Source organism: Microcaecilia unicolor, chromosome 3, assembly GCF_901765095.1.
Source record: "Microcaecilia unicolor chromosome 3, aMicUni1.1, whole genome shotgun sequence".
Classification (NCBI taxonomy): domain Eukaryota; kingdom Metazoa; phylum Chordata; class Amphibia; order Gymnophiona; family Siphonopidae; genus Microcaecilia; species Microcaecilia unicolor.
Window position 1 is genome coordinate 45,356,695 of NC_044033.1, and position 19,928 is coordinate 45,376,622.

At 45.4% G+C, this 19,928-nt stretch overlaps 1 protein-coding gene across 1 annotated transcript in view; it reads left to right on the forward strand.

Moving 5' to 3' along the window:
- The window catches only part of GTPBP2 (GTP binding protein 2), a 114,364-nt gene that overhangs the window by 84,307 nt on the left and 10,129 nt on the right, over positions 1 to 19,928 (forward strand). Inside the window, exon 11 of the mRNA XM_030195863.1 lies at positions 17,149 to 17,313. Within this exon, the coding sequence (XP_030051723.1) occupies positions 17,149 to 17,313 (165 nt within the window). The remainder of the gene's footprint in view (positions 1 to 17,148; positions 17,314 to 19,928) is intronic.

Consider the following 19,928-nt stretch of genomic DNA (forward strand, 5'->3'; position numbering starts at 1 on the left):
ACAAAGGCCTCTGTCAAAGCCCCCTGTCAAACCTCAGCGTTGTTCTCACTCAGCTGATGCAAGTGCCTTTTGAGCCACTTGATTCCTGTCATCTGAAGTACTTGACCTGAAAGGCAATATTTTGTGGTGGCTGTTACTTCAGCTTGCAGGGTCAGTGAGCTTCAGGCCTTAGTAGTAGTAGTCCTCCGCACACACCCTAAGTTCCTACCTAAGGTTGTGTTAGAGTTCCATCTGAACCACTCAATTGTATTGCCAACTTTCTTTCCTTGACCTCATGCCCATCCTGTCGAAAGCACACCTTGGACTACAAGCGAATATTAGCCTTTTACTTGGAGTGGACTAGGCCCTACAGATAGTCCACCCAGCTTTTTGTTACTTTTGATCCCAATCGCCATCAGGAAACAAACCATTTCCAATTGGCTGGCATATTGCATTTCTTTCACATATGGCCAGGTTGGGCTGACCCTTGAGGGTCATGTCAGGGATTACAATGTCAGACCCGTGGCTGTGTTGGTAGCCCACTTGTGGTCAGCCTCCATTGAAGAAATTTGCAAGGCTGCAACGTATTCTTCAGTCCACACATTCACATCTCATTACTGCCTTGAGCAGGGGTACCTGACACGACGGTCAGTGTGGACAGACGGTTGTGCAGAATTTGTTAGGGGTCTAGAGTCCAACTCTACCCTCCTAAGCCTGTTTTGTTCTGTTCTAGGCTGCAGTAATTAATTGTATATAGTTTCAGGCTAATTACTTTTTTGCCTTTGTTGTTGCATGGTCCAGTTGACCATAGTTGTTTTTGGTAGCTAGGGACTCCCCACTTGTGAGAATTATAGCCTTGTTTGTCCTTGGAGAAAGTGAAGATACTTACTGTAGCAGGTATTCTCTCTGAGGAAATCAGGCCTTATATTCCCACATGCCTTTCCACCTCCCATTGGAGCTGTCTCCTTTTTTTTCTTATGCTTTATATTGTACTGCTGGTTCCGTACTCTCGCGATGGGGAGGAAAGCACTTGTGCATGCACAGTGGAGCATGTTTTTCACTCAGACATATTTTATGTTCGTTACAAGCTCAGACTGGCAATGCAGACCTGCGTTAACCACATGTAAGAATATAAGGCTTGCTGTCCTCGGATAATACCTGTTACAGGTAAGTATCTTCGCTTTTCCACCTGTTAATTGCACAGCTTTGGTCTCTTTCCAATGTCTAAGCCACCTGGGGGCGTAGCGTTCTTCAGTTTGGCTGGCTGGTCCTACTTCAAGGACACAGCCACATAGGAGCTTTCTTCTGCTGCAGCAATGGCAACAAGTAGTGTGGATATATACATCTTGCCTACCCTTTCAGCAGGCCTAGTGATACTTTTTTAAAATTTTTTATTTATAACCATTTAAATTTTTACAAGCGATAAAACAACTTGCTGGAAATACAGAGAAAGTAATATGTAGGAATTATTTCAGTCAGGTAATTCTATTCTCTTCCTTAGACCACTAAATAAGGAGAGTGAAACAAGATAAGGAGATCAATTAAACAGTAAACAGAAAAAAAACCCCGTGGTATTAACCTGATTATCCCCAGATATTACTTGTCTAATTCATTATTCCACATTGATCATCTGGTTGACTTCTTCAAGGCCAATATGGTGAATAGTCAAATCATTTCATTGAAAAACATACTTATTGTCCAATATTAGTTAGAAATAATACATCTAATTACATTCTTTCTCTTTTAAAAACCAGAAGTTATTTAACAATACATATACTTACCGTATTTTTCGGACTATAAGACGCACCGGACCATAAGACGCACCTAGGTTTTAGAGGAGGGAAATAGGAAAAAAAAAATTTTCCTCTTTCCCTCCTCTAAAACCTAGGTGCTCCGGTGCGTCTTGTCCGGGTTTTGGACCTCCGTCCCGTACTTACAGGATTCCGTGTTCCCTGGTGGTCTAGTGACGTCGGGGCAGGAAAGAGCCCCCTCTTTCCTGCCCATCGCGCTGCTCTCCGTGCTTCTCAATGCTTTCCAACGGTCTCGGCGAGATTCAAAATGGCCGCCGAGAATCTCGGCGGCCATTTTGAATCTCGCCGAGACCGTCGGAAAGCATTGAGAAGCACGGAGAGCAGCGCGATGGGCAGGAAAGAGGGGGCTCTTTCCTGCCCCGACGTCACTAGACCACCAGGGAACATGGAATCCTGTAAGTACGGAACGGAGGTCAAAAAACGCTACCTTCGGACTATAAGACGCACCCCCCATTTTCCTCCCAAATTTTGGGGGAAAAAAGTGCGTCTTATAGTCCGAAAAATACGGTAAGTCTCTAATTCAAATCCCACTGATTAAAGTAATCCCAGTTTTCACAGGCTTCACTCCTTTTAAAGTAGCTGTTAGTGTCCATGCACAGAATCCTTAGGAATATACAGATGAAACAGTGGGAGACCCCCTGTCTCTGCATATCCTGTTCATAATAAAGCCCGCTCATAGAGTCCACAAGGCTCCCGGATTCGAGAAGCTTCAGCTTCTTTACCATTCCACAGTAGTTGAATCTACTCTCAAAAGAGCTAGGAACTCCAAGACTCATTCCCCGATGCACTGGGGGAAAGAGACTCAGACTTTTTGGAATCTTTTGGGGCAAAAGTTTTTTTCAGAATGCAGTGCTTGTCTCCTGCATACATTCTTACAAGCTGTTAATGAGCATGCACTTGTAGAGCTGCCTGCTAGTAGCCAATCAGCAGGCGTGCGGAAAGTACATGGTCTGGGCAACCTGTGATGCTTTTGATATGGGGTCCAGGGCTGTCTCTATGGGTATTGGGTTGCATAGGCTTGCCTTGGACCTACAACTTGTGGTTCAGGAAAAGTTGGCAGATGCTCTGTGTCAGGGTGATTAATGTTTTTGGTGACAAGGTGAAGGAGGTTGTAGACCTCGTGAGGAAGCGTTCTGAGACCAACAAGTCGCTATCCCAGCCCACTCCTGGCGACCTCGTCCAGGAGGTTCTTTGGCAGAGAGCAATGGAAGCCCTAGAACTCTCAAAGGTGTAGGTTTCCTCCCCACTCTTGATCTTCCCAGAATACTCAGAGCTCCCATTCACAGCAGGAGAGGACTCAGGAGAAGTCCCAGCCAGCTACCCTGCCAAAGCAAGGGACAAGCTTTTGACTGGCTTCAGGAAAACATAGCCACAGTAAACTAGCTGTTCTGGATGACCTACTGGAAGGAGAGAGGATGAAGTTTTTTTCCAAGCAAGGTGGCCTCTTGTAACCTTAGGCCAGTGGATTTTCAAAATAGTCCAGAAAGGCTACACGGTCACCCTACAATTGGAAACAACCCCACAAAATTGCCTACTGAAAGCATCAAAGCTAAGCTCTCAGCACTAGGAATTGCTTACAAATGAACTGTCTCCTTCCTTTTGCAGGCCAATGCAATTGAACTCATCCTAGCAGGGATAAATGGATGGTATTTTATTCCAAGGGAAGCAGATGCTGACCAAAGGACGAATCATCACAGGAGATGTTGCTTAATCACATTCAAAGTTGTATTCAAAGCACCAATTGAAGGACCTGACACTGGCTGTGTTTCGGTGGTGAAAACCATCTGCCTTGATGGTCGCAGTTAAATACTAATATAAAAAAACATATACAATCATGTTAAAGAACAGAAATACTAGTAGCTAAATAAAAACCATAATATACAATATGTTGACAACAAACCATAAAAACATGAAAGATAAAAATGATGTAAATAATCAAAATCTAAAAACTTAGTGGACTATACCATAAAATGACAAAACAAAATGTAAATGACAGAAAAATGTAATGTATACTTCCAAAATTGGACTCATGAACATGAAAGGGAACGGGACTTGATATACAGCCTTTCTGTGGTTTTTGCATCTACATTCAAAGCAGGTTACATAGTACATATAGGTATCTAGGGTAATGGAGGATTGAATGACTTGCCCAGTGTCACAAGGAGCTGCAGTGGGAATTGAACCCAGTTCCCCAGGATCAGAGTCCGCCGCACTAACCACTAGGCCACTCCTCCACTGTAACATACCTTGGTGGGCACAACAGGTGTATAGTAACTGATGCAGAAATGCTTGTAATCACAGGAAAAGCTAAGAGAAGGAAGTTACATATGCAAATGTTAAAAGCAGATTGTATAAAAAATGAACTCAGGATCTATACAATATTATATAAACATCCAAATAATAGAACATATAAAGGGATACTCCACTAAAGACACTTTTATATCTATTTATCTGTGTTTCTAATTTGTCACAAATCCCCAAAACCCAGTGAGAGATATTAAACCAGATGTAAAAAATACTGTAAAATCCATTTCTCTAAAAACCTTTTAAAACATATGCATCCTAAGATAAAAACAAAAGGGACCTGTTCAGAATAGAAAAACTGTTGAGAAAAAAAAAACATGCATTGACTAATTGGCCAATAACCGGATATGTGAGACGCCAGCTAAAAAAGGGCGCCAAAAAACATGGTGTGGAACTGCATCCTACTCATACTAGCTACAAGTACATTGAGAAGTACATAAAGGCAAGACCTCCCTTATAAAAGCATTACAAACGTATGAAAAAACTGCTAATAAAATGGTAAAAGTAAAGGTGGAGAATACCTCTAGAAACATAAAATGGGTAAACTGGCTTTGATTAAAACTGGTTATAATCAAAAACCGTCAAAAGTATGCCAGCTAACGCTTTACAGCCGCAAACGCTGAAGAAACAGATAAAGACCACTTGCATGCTTATATATATATATGTTTTTTTTACTGCTTATATATATATATATATATATATATATATATATATATATATATATATATATGAGTTACGTACCAAGGGAAGGTGCTAAACAGACAGAAGCCAAAGCAATAACCATATCAGTTTGAACACCCCCCCACCCCTCCCTTCCCTCCGTATCCTATTTTTATATCTATTTCATGCATATGTTGATATGCCAGCACTGTGTGTCTCACCAATATCTTAATATATCAGTGCTCCCATATTACATATACACTGGACAAAATTAAAACGGTCAAATTGAAAACCGGTTAAACATTAAACCAGATAAAACAAAACTGGTTAAAATACTTATATAAATAAGAGCATTTAAAAAAGTGAGGAATAGAAAATAAATACAAATTACTTTTAAAACAGTTGTGTCAACAGTATAGAATGAAGGATAATCACTCTATAGAAAATGTATAAGATCTAAATCTGTAATTAAAAACATTGTGGGTATAATGAATTCATGTTGTAAATAGTCCTCTGTTCCTTCTCTCAGTAATTATTTGTCTACGTCCCCTCCTCTCTATGACAATGTGAACGTTTTGAACACAAAAAAACTTAATATCAGCAATTGTATGATTATTATTATACCAGTGTTCAACCAAGGGTGCACTGACAACCTGACTAACGCAACTTCTGTGATCAATGGTATGAGTCTTTATGGCACATTTAGTCTTTCGAACATAGGTCAATGCATGTGGTCAGATAATATAAACCACCTGGCTTGTATTGCAGTTGGATGAATGTTTCAACAGATACTTTCTACAGGTTTGTGGATGGTGGAACTTAGTGATTTCCAAGGCATGTGAGCAAACACTGCATTTACTGCAAGACCTGTGTCCCAAAATTAGGTCTTCCAGAAGGTATCTTATGCCATCCAGGAGCACCAACGGTATGCGTCTTTCTTTAAAATTCTTATTCGTGGAATATGCAATCACAAGATTCTTGTTTCAAAAACATTCATGACCCTCCAGCACATGCCAGTGCTTTCTGATAATCTTTTGAATTTGGCTTGCCAAGTATGAGTGTACCAGCATACAGACGAGATCAGGACATTTTTTTAATCCTGTTGTGTCACCAAAAGATCATTCCGGGGATTTGAGGCTGGCCTTCACATATCTATCTTCAACACATTTGCTTGGGTAGCCCTTCTCAAAAACCTCTCCTTTATAAAAAATTGACTGTTTGAAATCTTCGAGTCAGGAACATATTTTCTTGAGTCATAAAAATTGACAAAAAGGTAAATTTTACATTTGAGTGATAGGTTATGAAAACTTGAATACTCCAGAAAAGCATTTTTCTCAGTGGGTTTGCTGTAAAGGGTAGTTTCAAAACCATATTCTCTTTTGTAAGTGAACAAATCCAAAAAAATTAATCTGGTATTTATCATATTGCAATTTGATTGTCAAATGTGGATCTCTTCCATTTAGCCAGGTGAAGAACTCCTTCAGTTGATTAATGTTTCCACGCCATAATAGAAAGATGTCATCTATGTAATGCTTGTAAAAAAAAATGACGTACTGCTGGTAAGGATGATTATGCAGTAAAACTTCTCCAAAGTGTGCCACACATAAATTGGCTATATCGGGGGCCATAGCTGCTCCCATTGCCGTTCCACATATCTGCAAATAAAACTGATCAACAGAACAAATATCTTAAGAAAATAATTTTTAGTTAAGGCTATTGTTTCAAGTGTAATGATGAACCAGTTGGGTATACAGAGGTACTTTGTATGATTATATAAAGCTGTTTTTATTATCCTTAGGGCTTCTAACTGAGGGATATTTGTATATAGAGAATCAGTGTAACAGGAGATTGATCATATGTCCTGAATGTATTAAGTACAATTCTATCTCAGGAACCATTGGATGAAGAAAACCCCCACAAAAACGGACAAGGGTTCAAGAACCAATCCATTACTGGAAATATGTCTTCCGGGTAGATTTCCAAGGGATGTATGGATTTTAGGCAGGGTATATATAGTTGGTATGACGGGGTGTTTGACCAGCAACACATCCTTTGGCTGTTAAAAAGCCTATAGATGATGCAGGAGAGATGACTTGTTCTAGATTTCTCTGTAAAGAAATGGTGGGGTCCGTATCCAAAAGAGTATAGTATTGTCTATCATCAAGTTCTCTTCTAATTTGTGCCACATAAATTATCTCGGTCTTGTACAATGATACCTCCACCCTTGTCAGTGGGTTTAATTACAATAGAATGATTATCAGCCAAAGTGCGTACTGCTTCATTTTTTTCTCTAGAAAGACTGTAAAATCTTTGTTTCCATATCATCAAGCTGATCAATCCATAGACTGGTGGGTTGTGTCCATCTACCAGCAGGTGGAGATAGAGAGCGTTTATTTCGACGTTTATTTAAACGTTTATTGCAGCTACTCACTGGGACACCAGGTCGTTACAGCTCGGAGCGGCAAGCAGGTAATTTTTACCTTTTTATAGCGGGCAGGGGGTTCCCCGATTCTTCTCCTCGTGGCATATGGCGTCGGAGGGCGAGGGCGCAAAGAGTCGCTCCCCGGATCGCTTGAGCGCTTCTAGAGGGGATGCGGGGGTCTTAAAGCCTGATTCGCCCTTGTTGGGTGACAGTTTCGTGACCGATGAATGTCCCGGTCCTTCCTCCGGCGTGGCGGTTTTTCCCGCCATAAACGCCCATCCCCCGCTCCTCGCCTCCGCCATCTTGGCCGGCCACGCGGCTCGGACGGCTTCTTCTTGGGCCGCCCTTGAGGTTGGAGACATTAATGCCATGAACGCCCTTAATTTGGGCGACAGCATAAAAGCGGCTAAAGTTAAGCGCCGTTCTTCCCGCGCGGCTCCTTCGCGGAGTGTCGCGCCGGACGCCATTTTGGATGCGCAGCATGTCTCTCCCCCGCTCTTGCGAGCGCCGGTTGAGGGTGCGTCTAGGGCTGTAGCCCAGGCTGCGGAAGTGCACAGTCTGGGGGGTTTCTCCCCCGAGTTTGTTTTGCTGCTGCATCAGGCCTTCCTTATGCAAAACGCTGCCCCTGCTCCCTCGTCTGGTAAAGAGGTTGAGGTTCCCAGAGGTAAACGCCCTCGGGTTGATTCCCAGGCCTTGGAGGACTTTGTGTCCTCCGATGTAGATGAGGGCAGCGTATCTGAGTTCTCCCAACGGTCCTTTGCGGATTCCTTGGAGGAGACGGATCCCCGCTCGGATGGAGCGGATGACCCCTCTGCAGCGCGGCTTTTTAGCTCAGAGGATTTGCCCAACCTGTTGATACAGGCCATGGACACTTTGAAGATTTCCTCTTCGGAGGACGTCTCTCCCTCAGCCCCTGTTGGCTCTGCCATTATGCTGGGGACGAAGCGCCCGCCTAGAACCTTCCATGTGCATGATGCCATGCACACCTTAATTTCGGCTCAATGGGATGTCCCTGAAGCGAGCCTTAAAGTGGCTAGGGCTATGTCCCGCCTCTATCCTTTGACTGAAAGTGAACGTGAGGCCTATCTGTGGCCTACCGTGGATTCTTTAATCACTGCGGTGACTAAGAAAACGGCGTTGCCGGTGGAAGGTGGCACGGCCCTAAAGGACGCCCAAGACAGAAGATTGGAGGCGGCCTTAAGGTCGTCCTTTGAGGCGGCTGCTTTAAGTTTGCAGGCCTCAGTTTGTGGCTCCTATGTGGCCAGGGCGTGCCTGACTATGGTGCAGCGGGCTACCCCCTCGGATCATTCCTTGAGGGCTGATTGGCCGGCCCTGAAATCGGGCTTAGCCTATTTGGCAGACTTGCTGTATGATGTCTTGAGGGCCTCAGCTAAAGGCATGGCTCAGACAATCTCTGCGCGGCGGTGGCTTTGGCTGAAACATTGGTCTGCTGACCACGCCTCTAAATCCCGCCTGGCTAGATTGCCTTTTAAAGGCAAGCTGCTCTTTGGGGTCGAGCTGGACAAAATCGTGACCGATCTCGGCACGTCTAAGGGCAAGAAGTTACCAGAGGTCAGGGCTCGGGCTAGTACTCGTCCCGGTACCTCCAGAGGACGGTTTCAGGAAGCCCGTCGGTACCGCCCGGGCAAGTCGGGTTCCTCTGCCCCCTCTTCCTTTAAGAGGAATTTCTCCCCCAAGCAGCATTCCTTTCGCAGAGACCGCCGTCCCGGAGGTGCTCCCTCCGGTCCTCCCCCAGAGTCTCGTGCCCAATGACGGGGCCTTGGTCCACGCCCCAGTGCAGATTGGAGGACGGCTGTCCTCGTTTCTGGGCGAGTGGACCACAATAACTTCAGACGCTTGGATGCTGGAAGTCATCAGAGACGGCTACAAGCTAGAGTTCTGCCGACCCTTAAGAGACGGGTTTGTACTCTCTCCCTGCAAGTCTCCGGTCAAAGCTGTGGCAGTGCAGCAGACTTTGGACAATCTGATCCGCCTGGGTGCGGTCGTTCCGGTGCCAGAAAGTCAGCTTGGCAAGGGGCGTTACTCCATTTACTTTGTGGTACCAAAGAAAGGAGGTTCTGTCCGGCCTATCCTCGACCTCAAAGGGGTCAATCGGGCCTTGAAAGTGCGGCACTTTCGCATGGAGACTCTCCGCTCTGTTATAGCGGCAGTGAAGGCAGGGGAGTACCTGGCATCCTTGGACATCAAGGAAGCGTACTTGCATATTCCCATCTGGCCTCCTCATCAACGCTTTCTGCGTTTTGCAGTCCTGGGCCGACACTTCCAGTTCAGAGCCCTCCCGTTCGGGTTGGCTACTGCTCCGCGGACCTTTTCCAAAGTAATGGTGGTCATCGCGGCCTTCCTGCGAAAGGAAGGAGTACAAGTCCATCCTTATCTGGACGACTGGTTGATCCGAGCCCCCTCTTATGCAGAGTGTGGCAAAGCTGTGGACCAGGTAGTTGCTCTTTTGAGCTCCCTGGGATGGATCATCAACTGGGAGAAAAGCCAGCTGCGCCCGACTCAGTCCCTGGAGTATCTGGGAGTTCGATTCGACACCCAAGTGGGCAGAGTGTTCCTGCCAGACAATCGGATTGTCAAGCTTCAGGCTCAGATGGACCAGTTCCTAGTAGCCTCTCCTCTTCGGGCTTGGGACTATGTGCAGCTGTTGGGCTCTATGACGGCCACGATGGAAGTAGTGCCCTGGGCCAGGGCTCATATGAGACCACTACAACAATCTCTGCTGCAGCGCTGGACTCCGATGTCGGAGGATTATGCTGTGCGCCTTCCCTTGGACCCAGCAGTGCGCAAGGCGCTGAGCTGGTGGATGCAGACAGACAAGTTGTCTGTGGGAATGCCTCTGGTGACCCCGGAGTGGATTGTCGTCACGACGGACGCCTCTTTGTCGTGCTGGGGAGCCCACTGCTTGGGAAGGACAGCGCAGGGGCTCTGGTCTCCTGCAGAGGCAAAGTGGTCTATCAACCTCCTGGAACTCAGAGCCATTCGGTTGGCGCTTTTGGAGTTCATCCCGGTACTGGTGTTGAAGCCGGTACGGGTCCTGTCGGACAATGCCACGGCTGTGGCCTATGTCAACCGCCAGGGAGGTACCAAGAGCGCCCCTCTAGCCAAGGAGGCTATGAATCTATGCTAGTGGGCAGAAGCGAACCTGGAGCAGCTGTCAGCGGCCCACATTGCCGGAGTCATGAATGTCAAGGCGGACTTTCTCAGTCGCCATACCTTGGAGCCCGGAGAGTGGCAGCTATCTGCTCAGGCGTTCTTGGACATCACGAAGCGCTGGGGCCAGCCGAGCCTGGATCTGATGGCGTCATCGGCCAATTGCCAAGTGCCGCGCTTTTTCAGCAGAGGACGGGACCCTCGATCCCTGGGAGTAGATGCTATTCTCCAACAGTGGCCGACTCAAGAGCTTCTCTATGTGTTCCCGCCCTGGCCCATGTTGGGCAGGGTGCTAGACAGGGTGGCAAAGCATCCCGGCAGGGTAATCCTGGTGGGTCCGGATTGGCCCAGACGTCCCTGGTATGCGGACTTGATCAGGCTCTCAGTCGACGATCCTCTGCGGCTGCCAGTGGAGCAGGGCCTGTTACATCAGCGTCCCGTGGTGATGGAGGATCCCTCCCCCTTTGGTCTTACGGCCTGGCTATTGAGCGGCAGCGTCTGAGAAAGAAGGGCTTCTCAGACAAGGTCATCGCCACTATGCTGAGAGCGAGGAAGCGCTCTACTTCTACTGCTTACGCCAGGGTTTGGCGTATATTTGCAGCGTGGTGTGAAGCAGGCTCACTTTCTCCCTTCACTGCTCCAATTTCTTCAGTGTTGGCGTTCCTGCAAGAAGGTCTGGAGAAAGGCCTGTCGCTCAGTTCCCTTAAAGTCCAGGTAGCGGCTCTGGCTTGCTTCAGGGGCCGCCTGAAGGGTGCTTCCCTGGCTTCGCAGCCAGATGTGGTGCGCTTTCTCAAGGGAGTTAATCACCTGCGCCCTCCTCTGCACTCGGTGGTGCCTGTGTGGAATCTCAACCTGGTGCTAAGAGCATTGCAGAAGCCGCCTTTTGAACCCTTGTCGAGGGCATCTGAAAGACCTGACGTTGAAAGCAGTCTTTTTGGTGGCTATCACTTCAGCCAGAAGAGTTTCCGAGCTCCAGGCGCTCTCATGTCGAGAGCTTTTTCTGCAGTTCACTGAGGCAGGAGTGACTATTTGCACAGTGCCTTCCTTCCTGCCCAAGATTGTTTCTCGCTTCCATGTGAATCAGCAGCTCTGTCTCCCTTCCTTTCGTAGGGAGGACTACCCAGAGGAGTACTCTGCTCTTAAATATCTGGATGTGAGACGAGTCATCATCAGATACTTGGAAGTGACCAATGAGTTCCGGAAATCGGATCATCTGTTTGTCCTGTTTGCAGGTCCTCGTAAGGGTCTGCAGGCTGCTAAGCCTACAGTGGCAAGATGGGTCAAGGAAACCATTGCAGCGGCTTATGTGGCCGCGGGGAAGGTGCCGCCTATCCAGCTGAAGGCTCACTCCACTAGAGCTCAGGCGGCCTCGATGGCAGAGGCCGGGTCCGTCTCCTTGGAAGAGATATGCAAGGCGGCAACTTGGGCTTCGGCTCATACATTCTCCAAGCATTACCGCTTGACTGTGGCTGCACGGGCGGAGGCCCGGTTTGGAGCTTCAGTGTTGAGGTCAGGGATTTCAATGTCCCGCCCTGGGTGAGTACTGCTTCGGTACATCCCACCAGTCTATGGATTGATCAGCTTGATGATATGGAAGGTAAAATTATGTATCATACCTGATAATTTTCTTTCCATTAATCATAGCTGATCAATCCATAGCCCCTCCCAGATATCTGTATTGTTTTTATTCTGGTTGCATTTCAGGTTCAAGTTTAGTCTTCAGTTACTTCAGGAGGACTTCGTGTTCAAGTTCTTCTTTCACTTGGATTCTTCAAGAGTTGAGATGAGTTTGTGTTACAGTGAGCTGCTGCATTCCTCTCCCCTCCGTTTTACGGGGCTGGATTGAGATTTAAATTCTGCCGGCACTCCCTCCCGCTTCGTGCGGCTGTAGGGCAGCTTTGTACCCCTCCCGCTTCGGCGGTGTTAGGGTCAGTCAGCTCCTCCCGCGGTTGCGGTTGCAGGATAAGCCAGATCCCCCCGCATCGGCGGGTGTGGTGTCCCTCCCCCGCTCCGCGGGGATGAGCTGGACGGATTCCCCTCCCCCACTTGTGTGGGGATGAGCTGGGTTAATTCCCCTCCCCTTGTTTCGGCGGTGGTGAGCTGGGCAGAGTGTCCCTTCGTGGGTGTAATTCTCTAAGTGCTGAGTCCTGCGGATGGAGCTTTGATATCGACATACTGAGGAGTTTCCGGCAGCACATGACCACATATAGGGAGGCAAAAGTTTGCTCTCTATCTCCACCTGCTGGTAGATGGACACAACCCACCAGTCTATGGATTGATCAGCTATGATTAATGGAAAGAAAATTATCAGGTATGATACATAATTTTACCTTCCTCTTTTTTTCTAAACAAGAACTGTCACACTAAACACAATCATTAAAAGTATGTATGAGGGGACCTATGGGTCCTAGAGGGTAATCATATGTAGCGTCATACTTTTCAAAAAGGTATGGATGGATCTGTAATTTCCTGGAGAATTTAAAAAGATCAGTGTGGGTTTTTAGAGCATTATATTTAGCTGTGGGTACAATTGACAAAGCTTTACGCAAAATATGAATTTGTAGATCAGATAGAGAAGCCTTGGACAAATTGTAAACTGGAATATCTATTTCCAACTGTTTTTGCACGGTAGTTGTTGATTACAGTATGGGGGGAACCTGCCTTGTGTTATCCTGGGATAAAATCTCCCTCTCCTTCTGGGTGGATGCTGATTCCAGGGTTGTTTCCAGTGAAAAAGTCTTGTTTCTGCAACAAAAATCTTGTGATTGAATATTCGAAGAATAAGAATTTAAAAGAGAGACTCATACACTTGGCACTCCTGGATGGCAAGAGAGACCTTTTGGAAGATCTATTTTTGAGACACAGTGATTTCCAAGGCATGTGAGCAAACGTTTGTACTGTAAGACCTAAGTTCCATCATCCACAAACCAGTAGAGAGTATCTGTTGAAACATTCATCCAACTGCAATACAAGCCAGGTGGTTTATATTATCATCTGCCCATGTCTAACCAGCTTATTTTCAAAAGAGACGGCCGCCCATCTTCCGACACAAATCGGGAGATGGACGTCCGTCTCAAAAACAGGTATAATCGAAAGCTGAATTTGGACGGCCCCAACTGCTTTCCGTCATGGGGACGGGCAACATTCTCGGGGGCGTGGCCGAACAGTAGCGAAGGCGGGACAGGGGCGTTCCAGGGCGTGGTTAACAGATGGACCTCCGCGCCTGATAATGGAAAGAAGCAAGACGTCTCCGACGAGCATTTAGTCCACACAAAGTTGGTCCTGTTTTTTTCATGACCAAGCTTCCAAAAAGTGCCCAAACTGACCAGATGACCACCGGAGGGAATCGGGGATGATCTCCCCTGTCTCCCCCAGTGGTCACTAACCCCCTCCCACCCTAAAAAACAAACTGTTTAAATATTTTTTCCAGCCTCTATGTCAGCCTCAAATACCATACCTAGCTCCATGACAGCAGTATGCAGGTCCCCCGAGCAATTTTAGTTTAGTTGGTGCTGCGCGGGACCCATGCAGAGAGCAAAAATCAGAAGAAAAAAACCATGCAAGTGCAGTCAGGGACGTCCAAATTAAAACAATAGTAATAGGGGGATTCGAACCAGCCACCTTCTGATTACAAGACTTGTGCTCTAACCACTGCACCACTTATTCAGTTTCTTAGACATTCCTTCCCTTTCCATTAAGTCCCTCCAAGTTTCTGTCAGCCAATCACAGCTCATTTACCTGACCAGTGTCAGCTAAACGAGCTGTGATTGGCTGACAGAAACTTGGAGGGACTTAATGGAAAGGGAAAGAGGTCTAGGCAGCTGAATAAGTGGTGCAGTGGTTAGAGCACAGGTCTTGTAATCAGAAGGTGGGTGGTTCAAATCCCACTATTACTATTGTTTTAATTTGGACGTCCCTGACTGCACTTGCGTGTTTTGTTTTTTTTGGACGTCCCTGACTGCACTTGCATGTTTTTTTTTTTTCTTCCGATTTTTGCTCTCTGCATGGGTCCTGCGCAGCACCAACTAAACTAAAATTGCTCTGGTTCAAATCCCCCTATTACTATTGTTTTAATTTGGACATCCCTGACTGCACTTGCATGTTTTTTTTTTGGACGTCCCTGACTGCACTTGCATGTTTTTTTTTTTTTTCTTCCGATTTTTGCTCTCTGCATGGGTCCCGCACAGCAGCAACTAAACTAAAATTGCTCCGGGGACCTGCATACTGCTGTCATGGAGCTAGGTATGATATTTGAGGCTGGCATGGAGGCATCTCAGGGGGACCAGTGCACTACGAATGCTGGCCCCTCCCACGACCAAATGGCTTGGATTAGGTCCGTTTTTGAGATGGCCGGCAGCGGTTTCGATTATCGCTGAAAACCGCGGACGGCCATCTCTAGGTCCAGCAATCTCACCATTTGTGTCGTCTATCTCTAGAGTCGACACAAATGATGGGATTTCAGCGGGCCGAACCGTATAATTGAAACCGAAGATGGACGGCCATCTCGTTTCGATTTTACGGTTCACTCCGCCTCTTCGCAGAGCCGTCTCCGGAGATGGACGTTTTTACACATGGGCGTTCGTGTTCAATTATGCCCCTCCAAATGTGCCATAAAGACTCGTATTATTGATCACAGAAGTTGCATTAGGTTGTCAATGCACCCTTGGTTGAACACTGGTATAATAATAACCATACAATTGCTGATATTAAGTATTTTTTGTGTTCAAAACGTTGAAGTTGTCATAGAGAGGAGGGGACATAAACAATTACTGAGAGAAGAACAGAGGAAAATTTACAATATGAATTCATTATACCCACAATGTTTTTAATTACAGATTTAGATCTTATACATTTTCTATAAAGTGATTATCCTTCATTCAATACTGTTGAAACACCTACTCCTTGCTTTTTTTCATTTTTTATTCTTTTATGAGTAGAAGTATTTTAACCGGTTTTTTTATCTGGTTTAACCGGATTTCAATTTGACCGTTTTTATTTTGTGCAGTTTATGTGTAATATGGGAGCGCTGATATATTAACATATGTATGTGATACGTAGCACTGGCATATCAACATGCATGAGATACGTATTAAAATACGATACGTATTCGTCAGTTTTTTTTCCAACTGATGTGATTGTTTTGGCTTCCACATCTGTTTAGCGCCTTCTCTTGGTAAGTAACTGGTATCTCTCTCTATATATATATATTTAGTGGTCTTTTTCTGTTTCTTCAGCGTTTGCGGCTGTAAAGTGTTAGCTGGCATACTTTTGCCGGTTTTTGATTATAACTGGTTTTAATCAACGCCGGTTTACCCATTTTATATTTCTAACGATCTCCATGTTTATTTTTTATTAGCAGTTTTCTTCATATTTTTGTAATACTTTTGCAAGGGAGGTCTTGCCTTTCTGTACTTCTCAATGTAGTTGTAACTGCGACGTCAAACTCCGTCTAACTGGAAGGATGCATTGCAGGTTTAACAGCACGAGGATGAAGAAGTTAAAGACCTCAGCTGGGCTGGCGGGGGTTGGGGTCCCCCGCCAGCTGAAGTAATATTTTAAAAAACCGGCAGGAGCGGACCTCGGGGGTAGGTGACCACGGTAGGCGGGAGAGGGTTAACGGCGGTAGGGGGGTCCAGGGCGAAATCTGCGGGGGCCCAGGCCCCTGTGGCCCCACGCAGATACGCCCCTGCACCTATCATCTGATGTACCTGACCTGGAAGGTTATGTTTAGTAGCAGTCGCTTCAGCCTGCAGAGGAAGTGAGCTTTAGGCCTTAGTAGCTGATCCACTTTGCACAAGATTTCATCACAACAGAGCAATTCTGTGTACGCATGCAAAGTTCCTTACCAAAGTAATTTTGGAGTTCCATCTTGACCAGACAATTGTTCTGACATCATTTTTCCCAAGACCACATGCCCATCATAGTGTAAACGGACTGCAAAATAGCCTTGTCCTATCTGGAGCAAGTAAAACGTTTTGTTTTGACCTCAACGGGATGGGGGCTGCCACTGGTAAATGCATATTGCCCAATTGCCTCAAGGACTGCATGTCTTTTACTTATGTCCCAGCTGGGCTGACTCTGGAGGGTCATGTCAGAGCTTACAGTGTCTGAGCCATGGCTGTTTTGGTAGCCCACCTGAGATCAGCCTCCATAGAGGAGATTTGCAGGGATGCAACATGTTCATCAGTCCACATATTCACATCTCACCACTGCTTAATGCAAGACTCCTGACAAAGCAGCCGGTTTGGTCAGACAGTTCTTCAGAATTTATTTGGAGATGATAATCCAACTACAACCTCCTAGGCCCTTTTTTTTTTTTTTCAGGCTGTCCAAAAAAAAAAGATTTCAGTTCCCAGTTCTCCATTAAGCTTTACTTTTATTGCAGGTCGTCTCTCTTTTTTTTTTTTAATATATATTTCAGACAGCCTGGTAGCTAGGAATTCCCATCAGCATAGTGATTTTCATCCTGCTTGTCAAAGTTACTCATCTGTAGCAGGTGTTCTCCAAGGACAGCAAGATGAATATCCACACTGCGCTGCTCACTTCCCATTGCAGTTGTATTCTGTTTGCTATACTATTAGACTGGCTTAGTCCCATGTGATGGCAGTGGGCGCAAAGGCGCACACGTGCATGGTATGCCACCCTCTAAGGTTTCTCAAAATTGCTGGAGAGTGTATCCCGTGTAGGGCTGCAGATTATATCACCCATCAGTGTGGAACTCTGCAAACAGCTGCAGCAGTTGAGTAGCTTCATTATGCTTGTGAGACTGTGGAATAATAATGTTGTCTGTTTCCTGGGCAGGGTATGGTGATGGTGAGCCCTGAGATGAATCCCACCATCTGTTCAGTATTTGAAGCAGAGATTGTGCTGCTCTTTCATGCTACAACTTTCAGAAAGGGTTTCCAGGTGACGGTGCATGTAGGAAATGTGCGGCAGACAGCCATTGTGGAGGAGCTCCATGGCAAGGTAAGAGGCAAGATACCCTTTAATAGGGATGGGAATTATCGGTATGCTTTATACAATAGTCCCTTCTTCTAATTCTATTATTAGGAGCGAAGCCTTGGTTCCTCCCCCCCCCCCCCCCCCCCCCAAAGCTCTAAATCAAGCCTGGCTGTGTTAAATCAGCTGAACCTAATTATTTAAGTGGGGCAGTTACTTTTTCATGTGGGCTGGATAACTTTATTCCTTAAATAAATGTCATAATCATTTTAAAACCGTGTTTTGTGTTTACTCAGTTTCCCTTTGTCTAATATTATATTTTGTTTAAAGGTCAGAAATCATTCGGTGTGACATATATGCAAAAATAGGGTAAATCAGGAGAGAGTAACTTTTTCATATCATTGTATCTGGATTGGATCCTTGGAACAACATCAATTGCATTGATGCATATTCAACTAATCTTCGAGACTATGGCATTGTGCGGAGGCATAGAATCGATTCTAAGGTATTAGTAAAAACTAAGGCAGTTGGAATCTCCAGTGCATGAGGAAGGAAGCATAACTAGTGCAGTGATATGCAGTCGAAGTTTAGGCCTGAATACAGCCAAGGGAAGTGCTTACAAAGGCTTTGTCTACTAGTTAGGCACACACTCAGACATCTACAGAATAATTTTTCTGACTGCCAGAGCAGTCCTGGTTTTCAGAATATAGATCAGATAATCTTTGAACAGAATGGTACTGTACACAGGAAAAGAGTGAGTCTCTACTGGAAGACCTCTCTGTGGATTTCATCAAGATAATGGCTAAGTCCATTCTACTTACATTTGAGGAGGATGAAGAGCCCAAGGCAGAAATGTTGAATAGTTTCCTTTTTCTCAGCCCCTCTAAGGATGGCATGACGGTGCCAGCTACAAAATCCTTTGGATGTACAAACAAAAATATGGGAGACTTCTTTTCTCTGTCTATAGCCTGAAATTAAGAAGGTGAACTTCCTTAATGTGTACTGGTTTATTTTCTTGTTTATGCTATGTAGTAGTAAATGCAAATATATATAAATAAACGAAGAAGGTGAGCTTCATGTATAGAAGTCAAAAGACTCCTGACTTTCAGATACAGCAGCTGCCACACCAGTCAATGTTGGTCAAAGTGATGTTAAAAATTCCAAGTGGATGAGAACCCACTCCTCAATACCCCTTGGGGGGGGGGGGAGATGCTCATACCCTGAACCACCTTTTCTTGTTTTCTTAAAAATTTATTTCTGAAGTGAAATATACAAGTACCAATAGCATGCAAGCAGGACATGACATAATGGACAAAATTAACTTTTGTCCTACTTATTTATCTTTTTGTTTCAACAATTTATATCCCACTTTATTTTCAAGTCTAGTAAAGTTCCAAAATAGCATGCAAAAATTAAACAATTGGGTGAGGGATGTGATGTCACACAAGATGGCTGCTTAAGATGTTAGCTCTTCTCTGCCCTCCTCCCCCACCCCCCATAATTGTATTTTTAAAACATTTCACATGGTTTTCAAAGAAATGCTAACATACAGCAACATATACCCATTAACCACAACCATGTCTCCCTGTGCTTTTCTGTGCATAGCTTCAGCCTTAGCTCCTGATTGCAGTAGATAAGCTGTAGAGAAAAAAAGAAAAAGGCTCTTTGGACCTTACTCTTTCGAGTTCATATGGTCATTTTTGGTGAAATTGTATGTGTGGTGTTACAGTAATTATAAAGTTTTATAGATTTATATCATCCTTTGGATAGCTAGAAATGTGGTTTCTGTAAAAGTTATGGTGAGGAAACACGGCCTTATTACTCTATTATGGACTGGAACAGCGTTTGTATAATTTTATTTTTAGATATATCTTCATCCTTTGCCTCTATTATTTACCAGCTCCTAGTGGAGCAGTTGATGGCCTTGGATATAGGGTCTAAGGTGCTGCACTGGTTTACAGCGTATTTGACAGGATAGTTATAACAAATATGGATTAAGTCTTTGTTTCTGATTGGTACGCAGATGATCAGGAGATTTTTCAAAGGTTGGCTTCCATATCATCAAGCTGATCAATCCATAGACTGGTGGGTTGTGTCCATCTACCAGCAGGTGGAGATAGAGAGCAAACTTTTGCCTCCCTATATGTGGTCATGTGCTGCCGGAAACTCCTCAGTATGTTCTCTATCTCAGCAGGTGGTGGTCACACACAGCAGCAGCTCTGGCTAGGCCTCCAAGCCTAATCCTTAGGTTTTGTTGAGGCCTGGGGTTGAGGGCTCTTTTGAGCAAGTGCAAACCTGGTGGTGCCAGGTCCCTCCTTTTCTCCCCCTCCCGCTGGCTCCGTTTAAAAAAAAAAAAAAAATTTTAAACGTCTTTAAAGGCGTTTAATTCGACGTTTCTTTAAACGTTCATTGCAGCTACTCACTGGGACACCAGTTCGTTACAGCTCGGAGCGGCAAGCAGGTAATTTTACCTTTTTATAGCGGGCAGGGGGTTCCCCGATTCTTCTCCTCGTGGCATATGGCGTCGGAGGACGAGGGCGCAAAGGGTCGCTCCCCGGATCGCTGGAGCGCTTCTAGAGGGGATGCGGGGGTTTTACAACCTGATTCGCCCTTGATGGGTGACAGTTTAGTGACCGATGAAT